The sequence below is a fragment of the Ailuropoda melanoleuca genome, chromosome 4, assembly GCF_002007445.2.
Source record: "Ailuropoda melanoleuca isolate Jingjing chromosome 4, ASM200744v2, whole genome shotgun sequence".
NCBI lineage: Eukaryota > Metazoa > Chordata > Mammalia > Carnivora > Ursidae > Ailuropoda > Ailuropoda melanoleuca.
The window spans coordinates 34,736,767-34,750,770 of record NC_048221.1 but is presented as its reverse complement, the minus strand read 5'-3'; the positions used below and the strand labels follow the sequence as shown (position 1 = coordinate 34,750,770).

The following is a 14,004-nucleotide window of genomic DNA, read 5'->3' as shown; positions in this document are numbered from 1 at the left end:
TCATATTTGGTCTTTTTGGAGAATACATTTAAAACACAGGAAGCAAGTCACATATGTTTGGACTGTATTGTGATGCCATATGAGATCGGAGTTGGCACCATGGAAATGAAAGCTTCACACTAGCCCCTAAGTTATAGGGATTCAAAAGCTAAAATCTTGGAAAAGGGAACCAGTCCGCACAGAGGAGAATGAGGGCAATAGAGATCAGAAGTACTGTGTCCCATGAACAAAGAAAGCAAGATGGCTGATGCTGAAAGAATTTGTGAATTCCATGAGGTTTCTGGTAACTAGACTCCCAGGATTCTATTTTCTTAAAAAAAAATAACTTTACTTGGTCAAGCTTGAGTGTGTTTCTCTTTCTAATCTACCATACTTCATAATGGAAATATACAACACAAGCCAATCTAGAAGGTGTCCTGCTCCATCTGTTTCTAGAGGTAGAATGATGGATCCTGAGCCAAGAGATTCAGCTTCTATTTGCTACTGTGTGACCCTGAGCAAGCGACTCGCTTGAGTCCTGATTTTCTCACCGAAAATCAGAGTCTTCATTTTCTTACTGAAGAATTTGAATCTCACCTTATACCTGGCTCTAAAATTATGAAAGATAATGATGGGGAGAGATACGTGTGGTCCTTCTGAACCGTGGACTCACTATTAGCACATATAAAGTTGTTTTAAAGATGGTGGTCAAGACTCGGTATTACAGTCAGTTAGTCTGGGCCTAAGAGTCAGTCAAGCTACAGCTTGTCAGCCATGTCAGCCACGGGACCAATGGAACGTTACATAACCCTTCTGAGCCTCAGTTTCTTCATGTTTAAAATGGAAGGAAAGGCGTATCTGCTGCAATGATCCCTGTCTTCTGGCCTTCAAGTCCTTGTAGTTCACTCCCACACTGACTGGTGATGATTTAAATAACCAACAGGATATTGTGGAAACAGCGAAGTGTAACTTCTGAGGCTAGATTATAAAAAAGAAGCTCACTGTGGCTTCTATACTGTTCTCTTGGATTATTCACTCTGGGTGAAGCCAGCTGCCACACTGTGAGGACACTGAGCTCCTACGGAGTGGTCCACACAGCAAGGAATTGAGTCCACCTGCCAACAGCCATGTGAGCGAGCCATCTTGAAACTGTCCTCCAGCACCAGTCAAGCCTTTAGATCTTGACTGCAACTGTGTGAGAGACCCAGAGCCAAACACACTCAGCTAAGTGGAATTCCTGACCCACAGGAGCTATGAGACAATGTTTGCTGTTTCAAGCTGCTACGTTGTTGGGGGTCATTTGTGACACAGCAATAGGTAACTGTTCTAGGATTTTGGGGAGGAGTAAATAAAACAATGTGTGAGAAGGGTTTAGGACAGTGCTTGGCACATGGTGAACATTCAGAGCACCTCTATTTGTTTATGAATGCACGTGAGGCGCCCAGAGCAGAGTCCGGCACAGAGTAAATGCTCATTAAATATGCACTGAATAAATGTTAGTCTTTAGTACCACTGACACCATCATCATTATATAAAACCTCAATCCAAAATCACTTCCCAAATGAGCTGGACCCTCCAATTTCTTGAGCAATTATTTTACCTTAATCTTCTCTCAAAAACATTAAAATAAGCTATGTGAAAGTCACAAAACCAGAGAAACAAGAATTCTAACTATGCTGAAGACTGGCATTTGTACAACCTTCCAGGGCTTTGGATGCACCTTGTTCATTATCCCGAACCACGCATAGGTGAAACAAAAAAAATATGTATATTACAGACAGTGAACACCTAGATGAGAGATGTAAAACCAGCTACTTACCATCGACACAGGAAGGTCTGTTTCTTGTCGTGCCAGCCACTTTTCCAGGTAGACAGGAACACTTGACTGTTTGCGACCGCTCCTCAATGCGATTCTTATTACAACATCTGTGCGCGGCGATCACTTCACATGTCCCTCCTTCTGGCAAGAGAGAAAGAACAGGGACATTGATTAGAAATAATTCAGTGGCCATTAAAGCCTGTGGGGGCATGTGTGGAGGGGCTGGGGAAAGTGAGAGAAAATATAGAAATAGTTTCTATGAGACATGATCACTGTGGGACCCTCTCCCATCCGCTCTCTATAACACCTATTTACACGTGTCTACAAGACTATAGGCTAGGTATGCACAGCCCTGGAGAAGACAGGTAGTACAGCACTATACTTCAAATGCAACAAAGAGCCCCAATGACTAGCCCTCAAGTGGCGATGATTCTAGGCTGTATATACGGAGAAGCAGTGAAGCAATGCATGCCTAGAGCCAACACAATATAGTCTACCTGATTTAAGTGCATTATATTTTGGGAGCTCACTGCTGTGTGGTCTTTTCATTTACACTTCTCTGAGCTCCCTTCCCTAATGACAAGCAACTGACACGCCAGTCATACAGAACTTGCAGCAGCAGGAAGACTGCCCAGAAATTAGCTCGCCCTCCCACTGCCTGCCCACTCTCTGGGGGGTTGAGTGAAAAACCTGGTTGGGGAGTCATTCCCAAATCCAGATCTCATCCAAAAATGATAGGAGGAATTGCTGGAAGAAAATAGGTATGTGCTTTAAATGGCATCTCAAATTACAGAGCTAGGCATCTGGCTTCACTTAATTATCACAGGTCAGCCATGCATTCAACATTTATGGGCAAACTAATGTATGTCATTCTCCACTAGGTTCTTAACAGGTGCATGGCTGGGTCTGTCTGAATGTTGGTGAGCATTCAGGTGGCTCTTGCCAGCCTGTAGGACAGTTCTTCAGGGACACAAAAGATACTCCAAGTGACCGGAAACCAGAAATTAACTTTCTCAATATCAAGTTTTATGTTCAGGAAGAATGTATTTTATTTGACAAGAATGGACCCAGAACATTTAGGATTCAGTTGGCATAAATCCAGCAGGCATTTGTCAAGCAACCACTATATACAAGTCACTGTGTTATAAATTGTTAGGGACATGTGTTCTGCCCATACATGGTGGGCCCTTAGGAAATACTGGAGAAAAAAGAGAGGAGGGAAGGAAGAGAGGAGACAGGAAAGACTTAAGACCCAGCTTCATCCTATCCTGAGAATCCACAATATAATACAGTGATTCTCAGTGTGGATGGAGGAGTGGGGGAATGGGCTGATTTTGCTATTCACTTACCCACCAGTGATATTTGGAAAAGTCTGGAGACATTTTTAATTGTCATTACTGGTGGAGGGTAGGTGCTACTGGCATCTAGCAGCTTCTGAAGGCCATGGACGCTGCTAAACATCCCATTGGGCACAGGGAAGATCCCACAACAAAGAAGCATCTTTTTTTATTTAATTTAATTTATTTATTTGACAGAGAGAGAGAGACAGCCAGCAAGAGAGGGAACACAGGCAGGGGGAGTGGGAGAGGAAGAAGCAGGCTCCCAGCAGAGGAGCCTGATGCAGGACTTGATCCCAGAACGCTGGGATCACACCCTGAGCCGAAGGCAGACGCTTAATGACTGAGCCACCCAGGTGTCCCATCGGAGCCACACAGGCATCCCAACAAAGAAGTATCTTGTCCAGAATGTCATCAGTGCCCAGGTTGAGACATCCTAATAGGAAAGAGACACAAGAATCTCTGCTTCAAGGCAGACTAATTCTGCCTCCCTTCAATGGGAGGGGAGAGTTTGGGCTTTCCACCCAGCTTCTTCTAGTCTGAATTTCAGCTCTGCCGCTTACTGAGTGCTTCAGTTTCCTTGTCTGTAAAGTGGGAATAATAGTAGCACCTGCCTCACAGGGTTGCATGAGTATAAACCAACATAACCCATGTATAGGGGTTAGCACTGAGCCTGATACATGCTAGGGAGTCCATATGTGCTCCCTATGATCATATCTGGTCATGATGATATATTTCCTTGGGGATGTCACCCTTCTTTCTGCCTCAGTAACTGGGCAAATACAGCTTTTCCTAGAATACTCCCTCCTACTCCCCATCCTTCCACCCACCACCCACAACTCAAATGCGCTCACTAACCAGTCTTTGAACTCAACGCAAAGGTCATCTGAGAACATCTCACTTCCACCAATGTTCGTTCTCTTGGCACTTTACACATTTCCTCACACAAGTGTATCCACAAGTCTGTGACCACAGGCATATTGAAAGCTTGGTCAGGGTCAAGGTTAGCCTTATTATCAACAACTGCTGGGGGTACACTACAATTGTTGGTGGAATGAATGAAGAAATAAGTGCATTGACTTAAAATTAACACCACAAAATAAGTACCAAGTTCTGTGGACATAGATCAAAAGGGAGACCCATTTGTTTTTGAAGAATTCAAAAGGCTTCTAAAATTGGGAGTTGAAAGATTGAACTTCAACAGGCCATGATGTAGAAAAGCATTTCACTAATGTGAAAGGTTGGGGCATTTTTTTAAATACAACCTTTTAATTAATTATAGAATAGTCTTAGACATATGAAATTTGTGAGGATAGTACTGCGAGTTCCCATATGTCACACCCTATAATTTCCTACTTTTATTCCTCTAATATTAACATCTTATATGAGTAGGCTAGGTTTGTTACAATTAATGAACCAACACTGATGCATTAATTAAAGTCCATGCTATATTCAGATTTTCTTAGTTTGTACCTAATGTCTTTTTTTTCGGTTCCAGGGTACCATCCAGGATGCCACATTACATTTAGTTACTTTATCTCCTTAGGCTTCTCTTGGCTATGATAGTTTCTCAGACATTCCTTCCTTTTCGATGACCTTGATAGTTTTGAGAAGTGTTGCTCAGGTTATTTTGTAAACTGTCCCTCAGGTGGGATTTATCTGATGCTTTTCTTATGATTAGACTGAGGTTATGTGTTTCTGGAGGAAGACCACAGAGGAAAAGTGCCATTCTCATCATATCATATCAAAGGTACACACTATCAACATGACTTAGCACTATTGAAGCTGACCTTGATCACTTGGCTAAGGTAATGCTCGTCAGATTCCCCCACTGTGACATCACTCTCCTCCCTGCCTTTCCATACTGTCCTCTTTGGAAGGATGTCACTATGTGCAGCCCACACTTAGGGAGTAGAGAGTTATGCTGTCTCTCCGAGGTTCCAGTATCTACTAAAAGTACTGGGAATTCGTCTGCATGACAGATATGTCTCCTCCCTCCCATCTACTTACTTACTCAATCATTTATATCAGTATGGACTCACAGACGTTTATTTTACACACTGGCTTATAATTCAATACTACATTATTTATTTTGTTGCTCGGAATGGTCCTGCCCTGGCTGCTGTGAGCTTCTTCAGTTGGTTTCCGTGTCCTGTCTCCTTGTCCTGCCCCCCTCCCCTGACCTTTATTGAGCACTTCTTTACTTTATGACACGACAAGGTGCCTCAGGCTGATCTTGTATGTGTCTTACCCCAGTCCTAGAACCAGATTTCTCTAAGGAGTTGGTCAGGGCATTTAAAACAAGATGTTAGAGTAGATGGAACTAAGGACCTGAAATAGAATGAAATTGGATAAAACTTCCCTCTCCAGAAAGAGTACTTGGTGTGATTCTGTTTCAGTGAGGCACTAATGGGGATTTTGAAGCCAAGAACTGATAGGATCTAGATATTGTTCAAGAGTGACCCCCCTGGCTGCTGTGTTAGGGAGGAATTGGAGAAGTGCAAGGGGGCAAAGCAGAAGAAACAAAGGCCAACGCAAAATTCTGAGCAGAAAGTAAGGGGGCTTGAACTTGGAACATGGGAAGAATGTCACACTGTTGCCACATGCCCTTAATTGGGATGAGAGTTAATGAAACAATAGGGCTAATCACACATTACACTCCTCAACCCAGATACCTGCAATCAGGTTGCTTTAATTTGTAATCGTCAACTCTGAGTACCCTTAGTCAATTCAGTAATTTCTGGTTCTATACTTCATGAAAATACCACCAATTTTAATGTTACTACTTGGCTTTAATACAAGACTGAAGCAACACTTATGAGTGAAAATGGCACAAGCTATAGAAAAGATTCTAGGATATATCTTGAATCTCATTTGATTTTCAGTGAAGTCAATGATAGACATGCCAAATCATCCAAATTACCACCCTGAGTTAAACAATGTGGACAATGAGGTGGCCCCTGGGGGCCCAAAGCCAGTCTCTTCATGCACTCTTGTCGATGAGCCAAAGGAACAGTTCCGGGTCGGCTCAGTGCTCCTGACATTTACTGAATTCCAATCAGATGTGGGCACTGTGCTTGGCACTTTGCCTATGTTATTTACAAACCTCCTGGTGACTGTAAAAGCTTTTGTCTCCTCTTTACAAATGAAAAGCTGAGACTCAGAGAGAGGTTGAATAACATGCCCCAAATTACACAAGTGTGAACTGGTCTGCGGGACTCCAAAACTTCGCCTTTGTGCATCTTGTCACGAGTCGTCATTCTTTGTTGATGAAGAGCTTCCAAAAGGAAGTCAACGCTGTGCTTACAAAGTTTATCAAGGCTAAATATCCAACTTACTCTTCTTCCCCCAAATATATTCTGACCCCATTAGCTACCACTCTTCCCTCCATCGCTCTGCTCTATGGACACTGGTCTTCTTGTAGGCTATTGCCTGAACATGGCAGGCATGGTCCCTCTCAAGGGTTACTCTAAAACCAGGTAGGTGTTTCCCTAAATAAGAGGCTCATCTGGTCTTCTTGACAGGTTGAACTATGCCCCACCTGGGACATAGCAAATCTATGGCTCCCTCCCTCACTCTCTCCATATCTTTGCCCAAACGTCATTTATTTTTCAGAGTCTCACTTGACTACCCTATTTAAATCATAATTCTCTTAGAAAGCATTCATGATCTCCCCTTATTTTGCTCCATATCCTTACCTGTGTCACCTCCAGAAAATTCATAATATTCAATTACTGTATGTAATTTATTTATTATCCTATTGTCTCTTATGTTCCTCCTCCCAATATAAACTCCTCAAGGATAGGGACTCCTGCTGTTTAGTTACTAAACATTGTCTGGCATAGTATTATTAGTATTTAACAAGAGTTTAACAAGTGACACAGCTACATAACTAGTGGTGATAACTACAGTTTATACAGGAATTAACCACTTGACTACTTATTATGTTCCTGACACCATGATAGATACATTATAAACCTTTAATTCCTTTTATGGTTACTAAAACCCAATGAGGTTATGATTATCCCCATCTGACAGGGGAGGCAAATGAGATGAAGAGCAGCTAAGAAACTAGCCCATGTTTTAACTACCCAGACACCTATTTTCTGACAGCATGTGGACCACAGCCCAGATCTTCTGATTTCCTTTGCAGTGCACTTTCCCCAGTCCCACCCAGGCCTGGCATACATGCTGACATTTCTCTGAAAAGAGAAGGAGAACTCAGTGACTGGAAATTGACAAGTGCTCCATTTTCATTAAAACCTTGGGTATAAAGTCAGTGACCCCAGACCATGTCTTCTGTGGCTCATGGATGATGGATTTGCACCCGGGAAGCCAGAGAGGTGTTGCTCTAAATAACAAGCTCATCTGGTCTTGACAGGTTCAACTACAGTTTCGTTTTATACCAACTGCTTGGGTATGCCAACGTGGAATATGCAAACAGGTCCTGGAGCCCATAGGACCCTAAAATTTAGAAAGTCTGATTAGACCTGTCATAGCCAAATCTCCTGAATCCAGTGGTTTATATTTGTGACTGACCTAGCCATAGTCAACCAGAGAAAGTTAGTCTTTCAATCTATCCAGACCATGAAACTGTGGTCCACTGACTTGTGTTGGTGAAATAAAAATATTAGATGGTTGACAGGAAATGGCTCAGTTCTTTTATAACCACAGGGAAAGACTTTTTCAAGACCCTCTGGAACTAATCTTACTTACCTATTGTGTTCGTTAGCTGGCTACTTGAAACAGGGGACTGGAAAGTAAAACATTTCCCAGCTTTGTCCCTGATGTGTAAGGTTTGTCATAACCCTTTCTGGAAACTAGAAAATTGTTCCTTTAAATCTGTTTTATCTGCATTTTAAAGATTACCTAGTGAACTGTCCTTTCAAACCTAACTGCCAAGGTTATTGCAAAATCATAATGATAATATTTGTCATGTAAATGTCTCTCAGGCTTTGCTTTGGTGCCAATGCCAATCCATTCCTAAATTTCATCTCAATCCAAGTCAAAATGATTTCAAGATGAGCTATGGCCTCTCAAAGCAGTTATTTAAGTGCTCAGAAAATTGAGCTTCCTTTTTTTGCTTATGGATTATCTGGAAAATAGCTTCTTTTCTGGATTTCACCCAACATCTGTAGCTCCAGCAAATACAACGGAGAGGTAACCTATTAGCTAATGACAAAGAATGTGGCATAAAGAACAAACAAGTATAAAGGTTGTTTGTACAATTCAAATTTTCCAGGTTATTGCTCGTATCATCACTTGACTTTGTCTATGGGAAGCATCTAAGATAAAATATAAGAAATTAGCCTCATACCCTAAATCGCATTTTATAAGGGATCCCGTTGTTCTTTTATATTAGAAGGTAAGTGCAGCAATTACCCAGCTAACACAGGTCAGTTGAAAAATGTTAGATGTGTTAGATGAACATCAATTTCTGTTCTCCCTCTACCACAGATTTTCTAAATGGTGGCCTTGCTTCTCACTCCCTTTGTCCATGTTCACCCAAGTGGCAATGGCCAAGTTCCCTGCAGGGAAGCTCCATGGGGTAGCTCTCCACTTTCCTTTTTGCTTTTTCTCTTGTGTTTGTCAGTCCTCTGAGTACATTATCAAAACCTATTTTTAACAGGAAGAGAAGTTTCTAATATCCAAAAAAGGGGGAAAAAAGGACAGCATTCCAAGATTATTTCTGGCAGCAGCAGTGCTCTCTGAGCTGGAGAAGTTAAAAAAATGCCAAGCCCAGTATGCTCCTAGCAATGATCCCTCCTTCCCAGCTCAATGCATCACTGTCTTGCCCAGCGCAAGCGAGGAAACACAAAGAAGATGAATTGCTAAGGGTAACGTTTCTCTTAAAAAAGTCCCCACTGATGACAATGATATGTCAAAATAGAAAGAGATGATGAGTTTAGAAATGACTGGCAAGCAGATGGCTAAAAATTTGAAGGTTGGCATCATGAAACAGGGTTTTCTCCCAGAATGGGTCATCTAAGAGAGCTCATACCAAGCCACTGGATTGCTCTGGGCTACAAACTGGGTCAGCCATTTAAGAATGGACACTTACGGGAAACTGCTAATGTCTGATCCTTTTCATCTGCCAGGGAATTTGACATTTAGTAGTTTAGTTTGGTGTTGATGGCTTCATGTCAAAGACGATCCATGGCCAAGCAATTCAAAATTATCAAAACACCAGGTTTTCTGGGAAAGGAAATGCTAGGAAAGAGTATAAAGTTGAAATAGGCGAGAACAATCTTAAAAATAAAAAGAGACTTTAAGTCTAAACCCTATACTTTATTTTTATTTTATTTATTTATTTATTTTTGCCCCTATACCCATCATTCGGGTCTTTAGGTGTCCTTGAACCATACTGGCAGTTAGATTCCCTGCTATATGATTCTACCGCCTCACATTCTCCCACAATATTATTCACAATGTATTATTTTGACATTTTCAAATACTCTTTTGCTTTTCCTCTAAAGGGTAAAGGCAGCAATTTTTCTTTTTTATCACTCTATCCCTAGTACTCAGCTTGGAATCTGGCCTGTGTTTGGTCTGTAAATATTTGTTGAATGAATGAACCTCTTCCCTGAAGACTAGCTTTGGGTCCCCATGGTATGATCTCTTCGCAAGCCAAACCTCTTTTGCAAAATATCTCCCAACAGGAGTGTTTGGTTCACTGCTTGTCTATCCTGTTGGGCTGGACACTCCATGATAGCAGGGACCACATCTTGTTTACTTCTTTATCCCTAGCGCCTGGCATAAGAGTAGGAATTCACACATTTGCTAAATGACTGAAGGATGGATGGATGGATGGATGGATGGATGGATGGAAGGAAGGAAGGAATAAGGAAGGCAGGAAGGAATCAGAAGAAAAAAGAAGGAAGGGAATAAGTGAGGGGGAGAAAGAGCAAACAAAGAGGAAATAAAAGGAGGGAAAAGAAGAAAGACTAAATATAAATTAATTCTCTTTGGGGGAACTTTTCCTATTTAAATATTTGTTATGTGATATTTTAAGAAAATGAACTTGAATGATAGATGTAGCTTTTGCCAAGAAGTGACCTTTTAATACACCTTCTAGAAAAATCCTCTTGGAAATTTGGTTTGGGGTACAGCCAAATGTACAAAAGACAAGCTTTATATTCTGCACAAAATGACTGGAACATGAAATAGCAATTAAGAGTAACCATAAGGAAACTTCAGTCCTCATTAAAAGTTAAGCCAAGATATATCTGCTTATAGTCGAGGGCAACTTTTGGAGAAAATGAAGAAAACGTAATCAAGGAACGTTAAGACTGGCATCATTATTCAAAACCTTCTACTTTCACTTCATTGTAAATGGTCCCTCTCTTTAAAAGCTGTTATGTCTAAGACAAAGCACAGATTTTTTTGAGATTCACTTTTATAGGACGTTTTGATCAAGGCCTTATAAATAGTTCTCTTGGAATGTATTGTAGTGGATGTCAGAAATGCATATTTAAGACTCTGTTAAAAATGCTTTATTGACCCAGTAGACTGGAAGGAAGCTCCAAGTGTCTCTGTCTGTAAATCACTGACAAGAGAGACACTAATGGATTCTTAAGCATGTTTTGGTCAAGGAGGACAAAATGGCTGCTTGATTTGTTTATGCTTCAGATTAAACAAATTACCATCTCTTCTCTCCTAGGGCTCTGGGTTATGTAGAAGACAGACGAATGTAGGAAAAAAAGAGCAAATTCAGGGCTGGGCAGCCCTGTTTGAGGCAATATAGCATAATGAATAAGATCACAGATTCTAAAGTTAGGCTGCCCAAATTAGAGTTAGGCTGCATCTGTAGCTTCAAATCATTTTCCATGCTGTGCCTCAAGGTTCTCATCTATAAAAGGTGGATAATAATAACATTAATTTCAGTTGTTCTGAAGACCAAGAGAGTATAAGAATTAAATAAGTAGAGGCAGTTATAATAATACCTCTCTCGGAGTAAACTCTGAAAGGTATTCTGCTGTTAGTAATACCGTTGAAATCAGGATTATGACTGAGAAAAAAATTTGAACCTTTTGTTTCACTAACATGGACCATTCCTCACACCTGTATCCCTACTCTCAGTCAAGGCCAATGACTGGGAAACATTTAGACCCTACTCTTTCCCTAAATGATATCGCTAAAAGTAATGTAATACTGCGATAAACTTATCACCCATCCCCCAGATTTCCCCTTTATTTCTTTAAGGAAGAAAAGGGCTTATACATTGCATATGCTGAAACTCTACTGTAGAAATTTTAAAGAACTGCTCTAACAACATGGAAATAAAGTTTACCCAAAGATACACCAACGAGCTCATAAGAAGAACACCTTTGATTCTTTAGTGTTCTTTAAATACTGCAGAACTTTGACTCTTTCCCAACAAAGATGCCTTGGATAGCATCCAAGGGCTATCCCTTGGGAGGGCAACCCAAGTGATGGTTTGGATATCTGATGATTCAGAATAAATACCTTGTATTCTACTATTCTGATGAAGGCCAAGGTTAGAATGAAATGAGGCTTTCAGAGGAATAGCTGGGTCCACTGCTGCCTTCTAAGGTACAGGGTTATTCATCAAAGTCCCACTTAGATCTCCCCCAACTTTTTGCCTAAACTGAAATCCCTGGTCCAGCTGAGTGATAGGTTATCAGGATTTTCTTCTCCATTGCTAGCCTTCAAGGCATGGAATGATATGGAAACAATTTCTAGCAAAGAGACAGGTAACCCAACTGGGGATGTACTGTATGGTGACTAATATAACAAAATAAATATTATTAATCCAAAAAAAAAAAAAGAGAGAGAGACAGGTAACCCTATTTTACATGAGCAACTCCTCTGGCTGTGTTAATTTCCCTAAAATTACATGAAACACTGACCTTAAAGGTGGAATATTGAAATGATACTTCAAATAACTGTATTACCAACTGGGTGACTAGGAACCAACTGTATTACCAACTGGTTACCAACTGGGTGACTAGGAACAAGTTGTAATCTCTAAACTCTGGTCCCTCATAAGGAAAATGCCCAACTCTACCAGATAGATTTAGAAAATTGTGTATTAATACACCAAATAGCACACAGTAGTCAGACTGTAAATAACATCTAACATTCTTATGGTTAACACGAAAAAGTGAAACCCGGTTTTAAAGACGACACTGGAGGCAGTTACTTCCCGCACGAGTTTTGATGGAAGGATGGAATCGTGAAAGGCTGAAAGACGGAAGAATTTACCTTTCAGCCTCCAGCACCTCATGTCCAATGTCTGAACCGTTCATGCAATTGTGGGTCTGATGTGTTCTCTTTATTGGATCCTTGCCTATCTGCTCCTATGTCTTTATTTTTTCTCTGTGTTTCCTCATGGCATTTAGTTAATGGCATACAAGTAGGAATACTCTCTGAGATCGAAGTCCAACAACAATTATAAACTTGTTTTATTCTCTTAAAATGAGATTCTTCGATTTTTCCTTTGCAGGTGAGTATAGCAGATGTTAATAGGAACATGGGTGGTAATTATACATAAACTCCACTAGGAAAACATAAAAGTGTAGCCAAAAAAATAAAGCAGGCAATGCGATGACTCCAAATCCATCACCTCTAAACCGTAACTGTTGACATTTTTTCCTCAAGCTAAACAACAACCAAAATGCCCATGGAATATCATTTCTGATTTGGCTGAGAAGCAGACACAAAAAGACTAAGATACACTTTGAGACAATCAAGGAAGAAAGTGGCCATAAAATACTTTCCTCTGAGGAAGCATTCTCGCGTTGGGCTCCTATGCCCACCAGTGGGTCCCCCTGCTGAGTCAGAAATGCATCTTAAATCGCAGGTTCTTCCTTTTGTATCCGTAGGAAAACCACAGGAATATCCGTAGCCATCCATGGGCTAATTACTCCCCAACTCCTAATTGATTTCCTAAGCGTTATGGAAATCTGTCCCACAAACATTAAAATTAGCATTTTGCATCTACTGAATTTTATAATTAAGGCTTCTGTCAGGAAGCGGTCTCTGCAGTAGTGAGGGCTGGGATGTCTGTGAGCCACCGAGGGTCCACGTGTGGGACAATGGTTAAGAGTACAGTGTTCATGTTGGATTTTGGAGCTCTGTTGACTGAGCTGAAATAACTGCCTTCCCCCTTTATTAACTGTATTTACCTCAGGAAAATCACGTAAGCTTTTCATTCTTAGTTTTATCATCTGTAAAATGGGGAAGGTGATAGTACTTTCAGGATGAGGATGCTGTGAGGACCGGTGAGTGAATGCTGGCAAAGCACTTAGAACAGCGCCTGAAGTGAAGAATAATGCAATTTCTTGCTATTAATATTCTTGCTATTATTAGTTTTAGCTGTGGCAGCCATCAGAACTGCTAAATGACTGTCTCTGGCTCTTTTCCTCCTGGGCTTACTGGTATTCTTAGCCCCCTTGTGGGAGGTGGGGCCATGTGACTATTTCTGCGCTCATGGAAGTCACTTATCACTTCCATGCTGAGTTTTTAATTCCCTATGCAGGACTCTCCCCAGCTCTCTTCCTGCTGGTGGGACAACCCAGAAATATTTTAAATCAGGGATGGGTGAACTTTCCCTGTGAAGGTCCAGAGAGTAAATATTTTTGGCTTTGTAGGCCATCTGGTCTCTGTGGTTAACTACTAAACTGTGATTTTATCACGAAAGTAGCCATGAACAATACATAGACAAATGAGTGGGGCTGGCTGCTGGTAACATGTTATTTATGGAAACTGAAACTTGAGTTTCACGTAATTTTTATGTGTCACACAATATTCTCTTGAGGGTTTTTTTTAAAGCCATTTAAAAAGGTGCAGGCCATCTTGAGGTGGTGCAAAACGGTTGATGGACCAGACAGGACCTCTGGGCCATGG

General features: G+C 41.0%; 1 protein-coding gene across 2 annotated transcripts in view; it reads right to left on the bottom strand.

Annotated features, from left to right (window-relative positions):
- The window catches only part of TAFA1 (TAFA chemokine like family member 1), a 514,643-nt gene that overhangs the window by 111,014 nt on the left and 389,625 nt on the right, over positions 1-14,004 (bottom strand). The window contains exon 3 of one of the 2 annotated variants that reach the window (XM_034658626.1): positions 1,799-1,939. In XM_034658626.1, coding sequence (XP_034514517.1) covers positions 1,799-1,939 — 141 coding nt within the window. The remainder of the gene's footprint in view (positions 1-1,798; positions 1,940-14,004) is intronic. The other variant, XM_034658627.1, reaches the window with a different exon arrangement.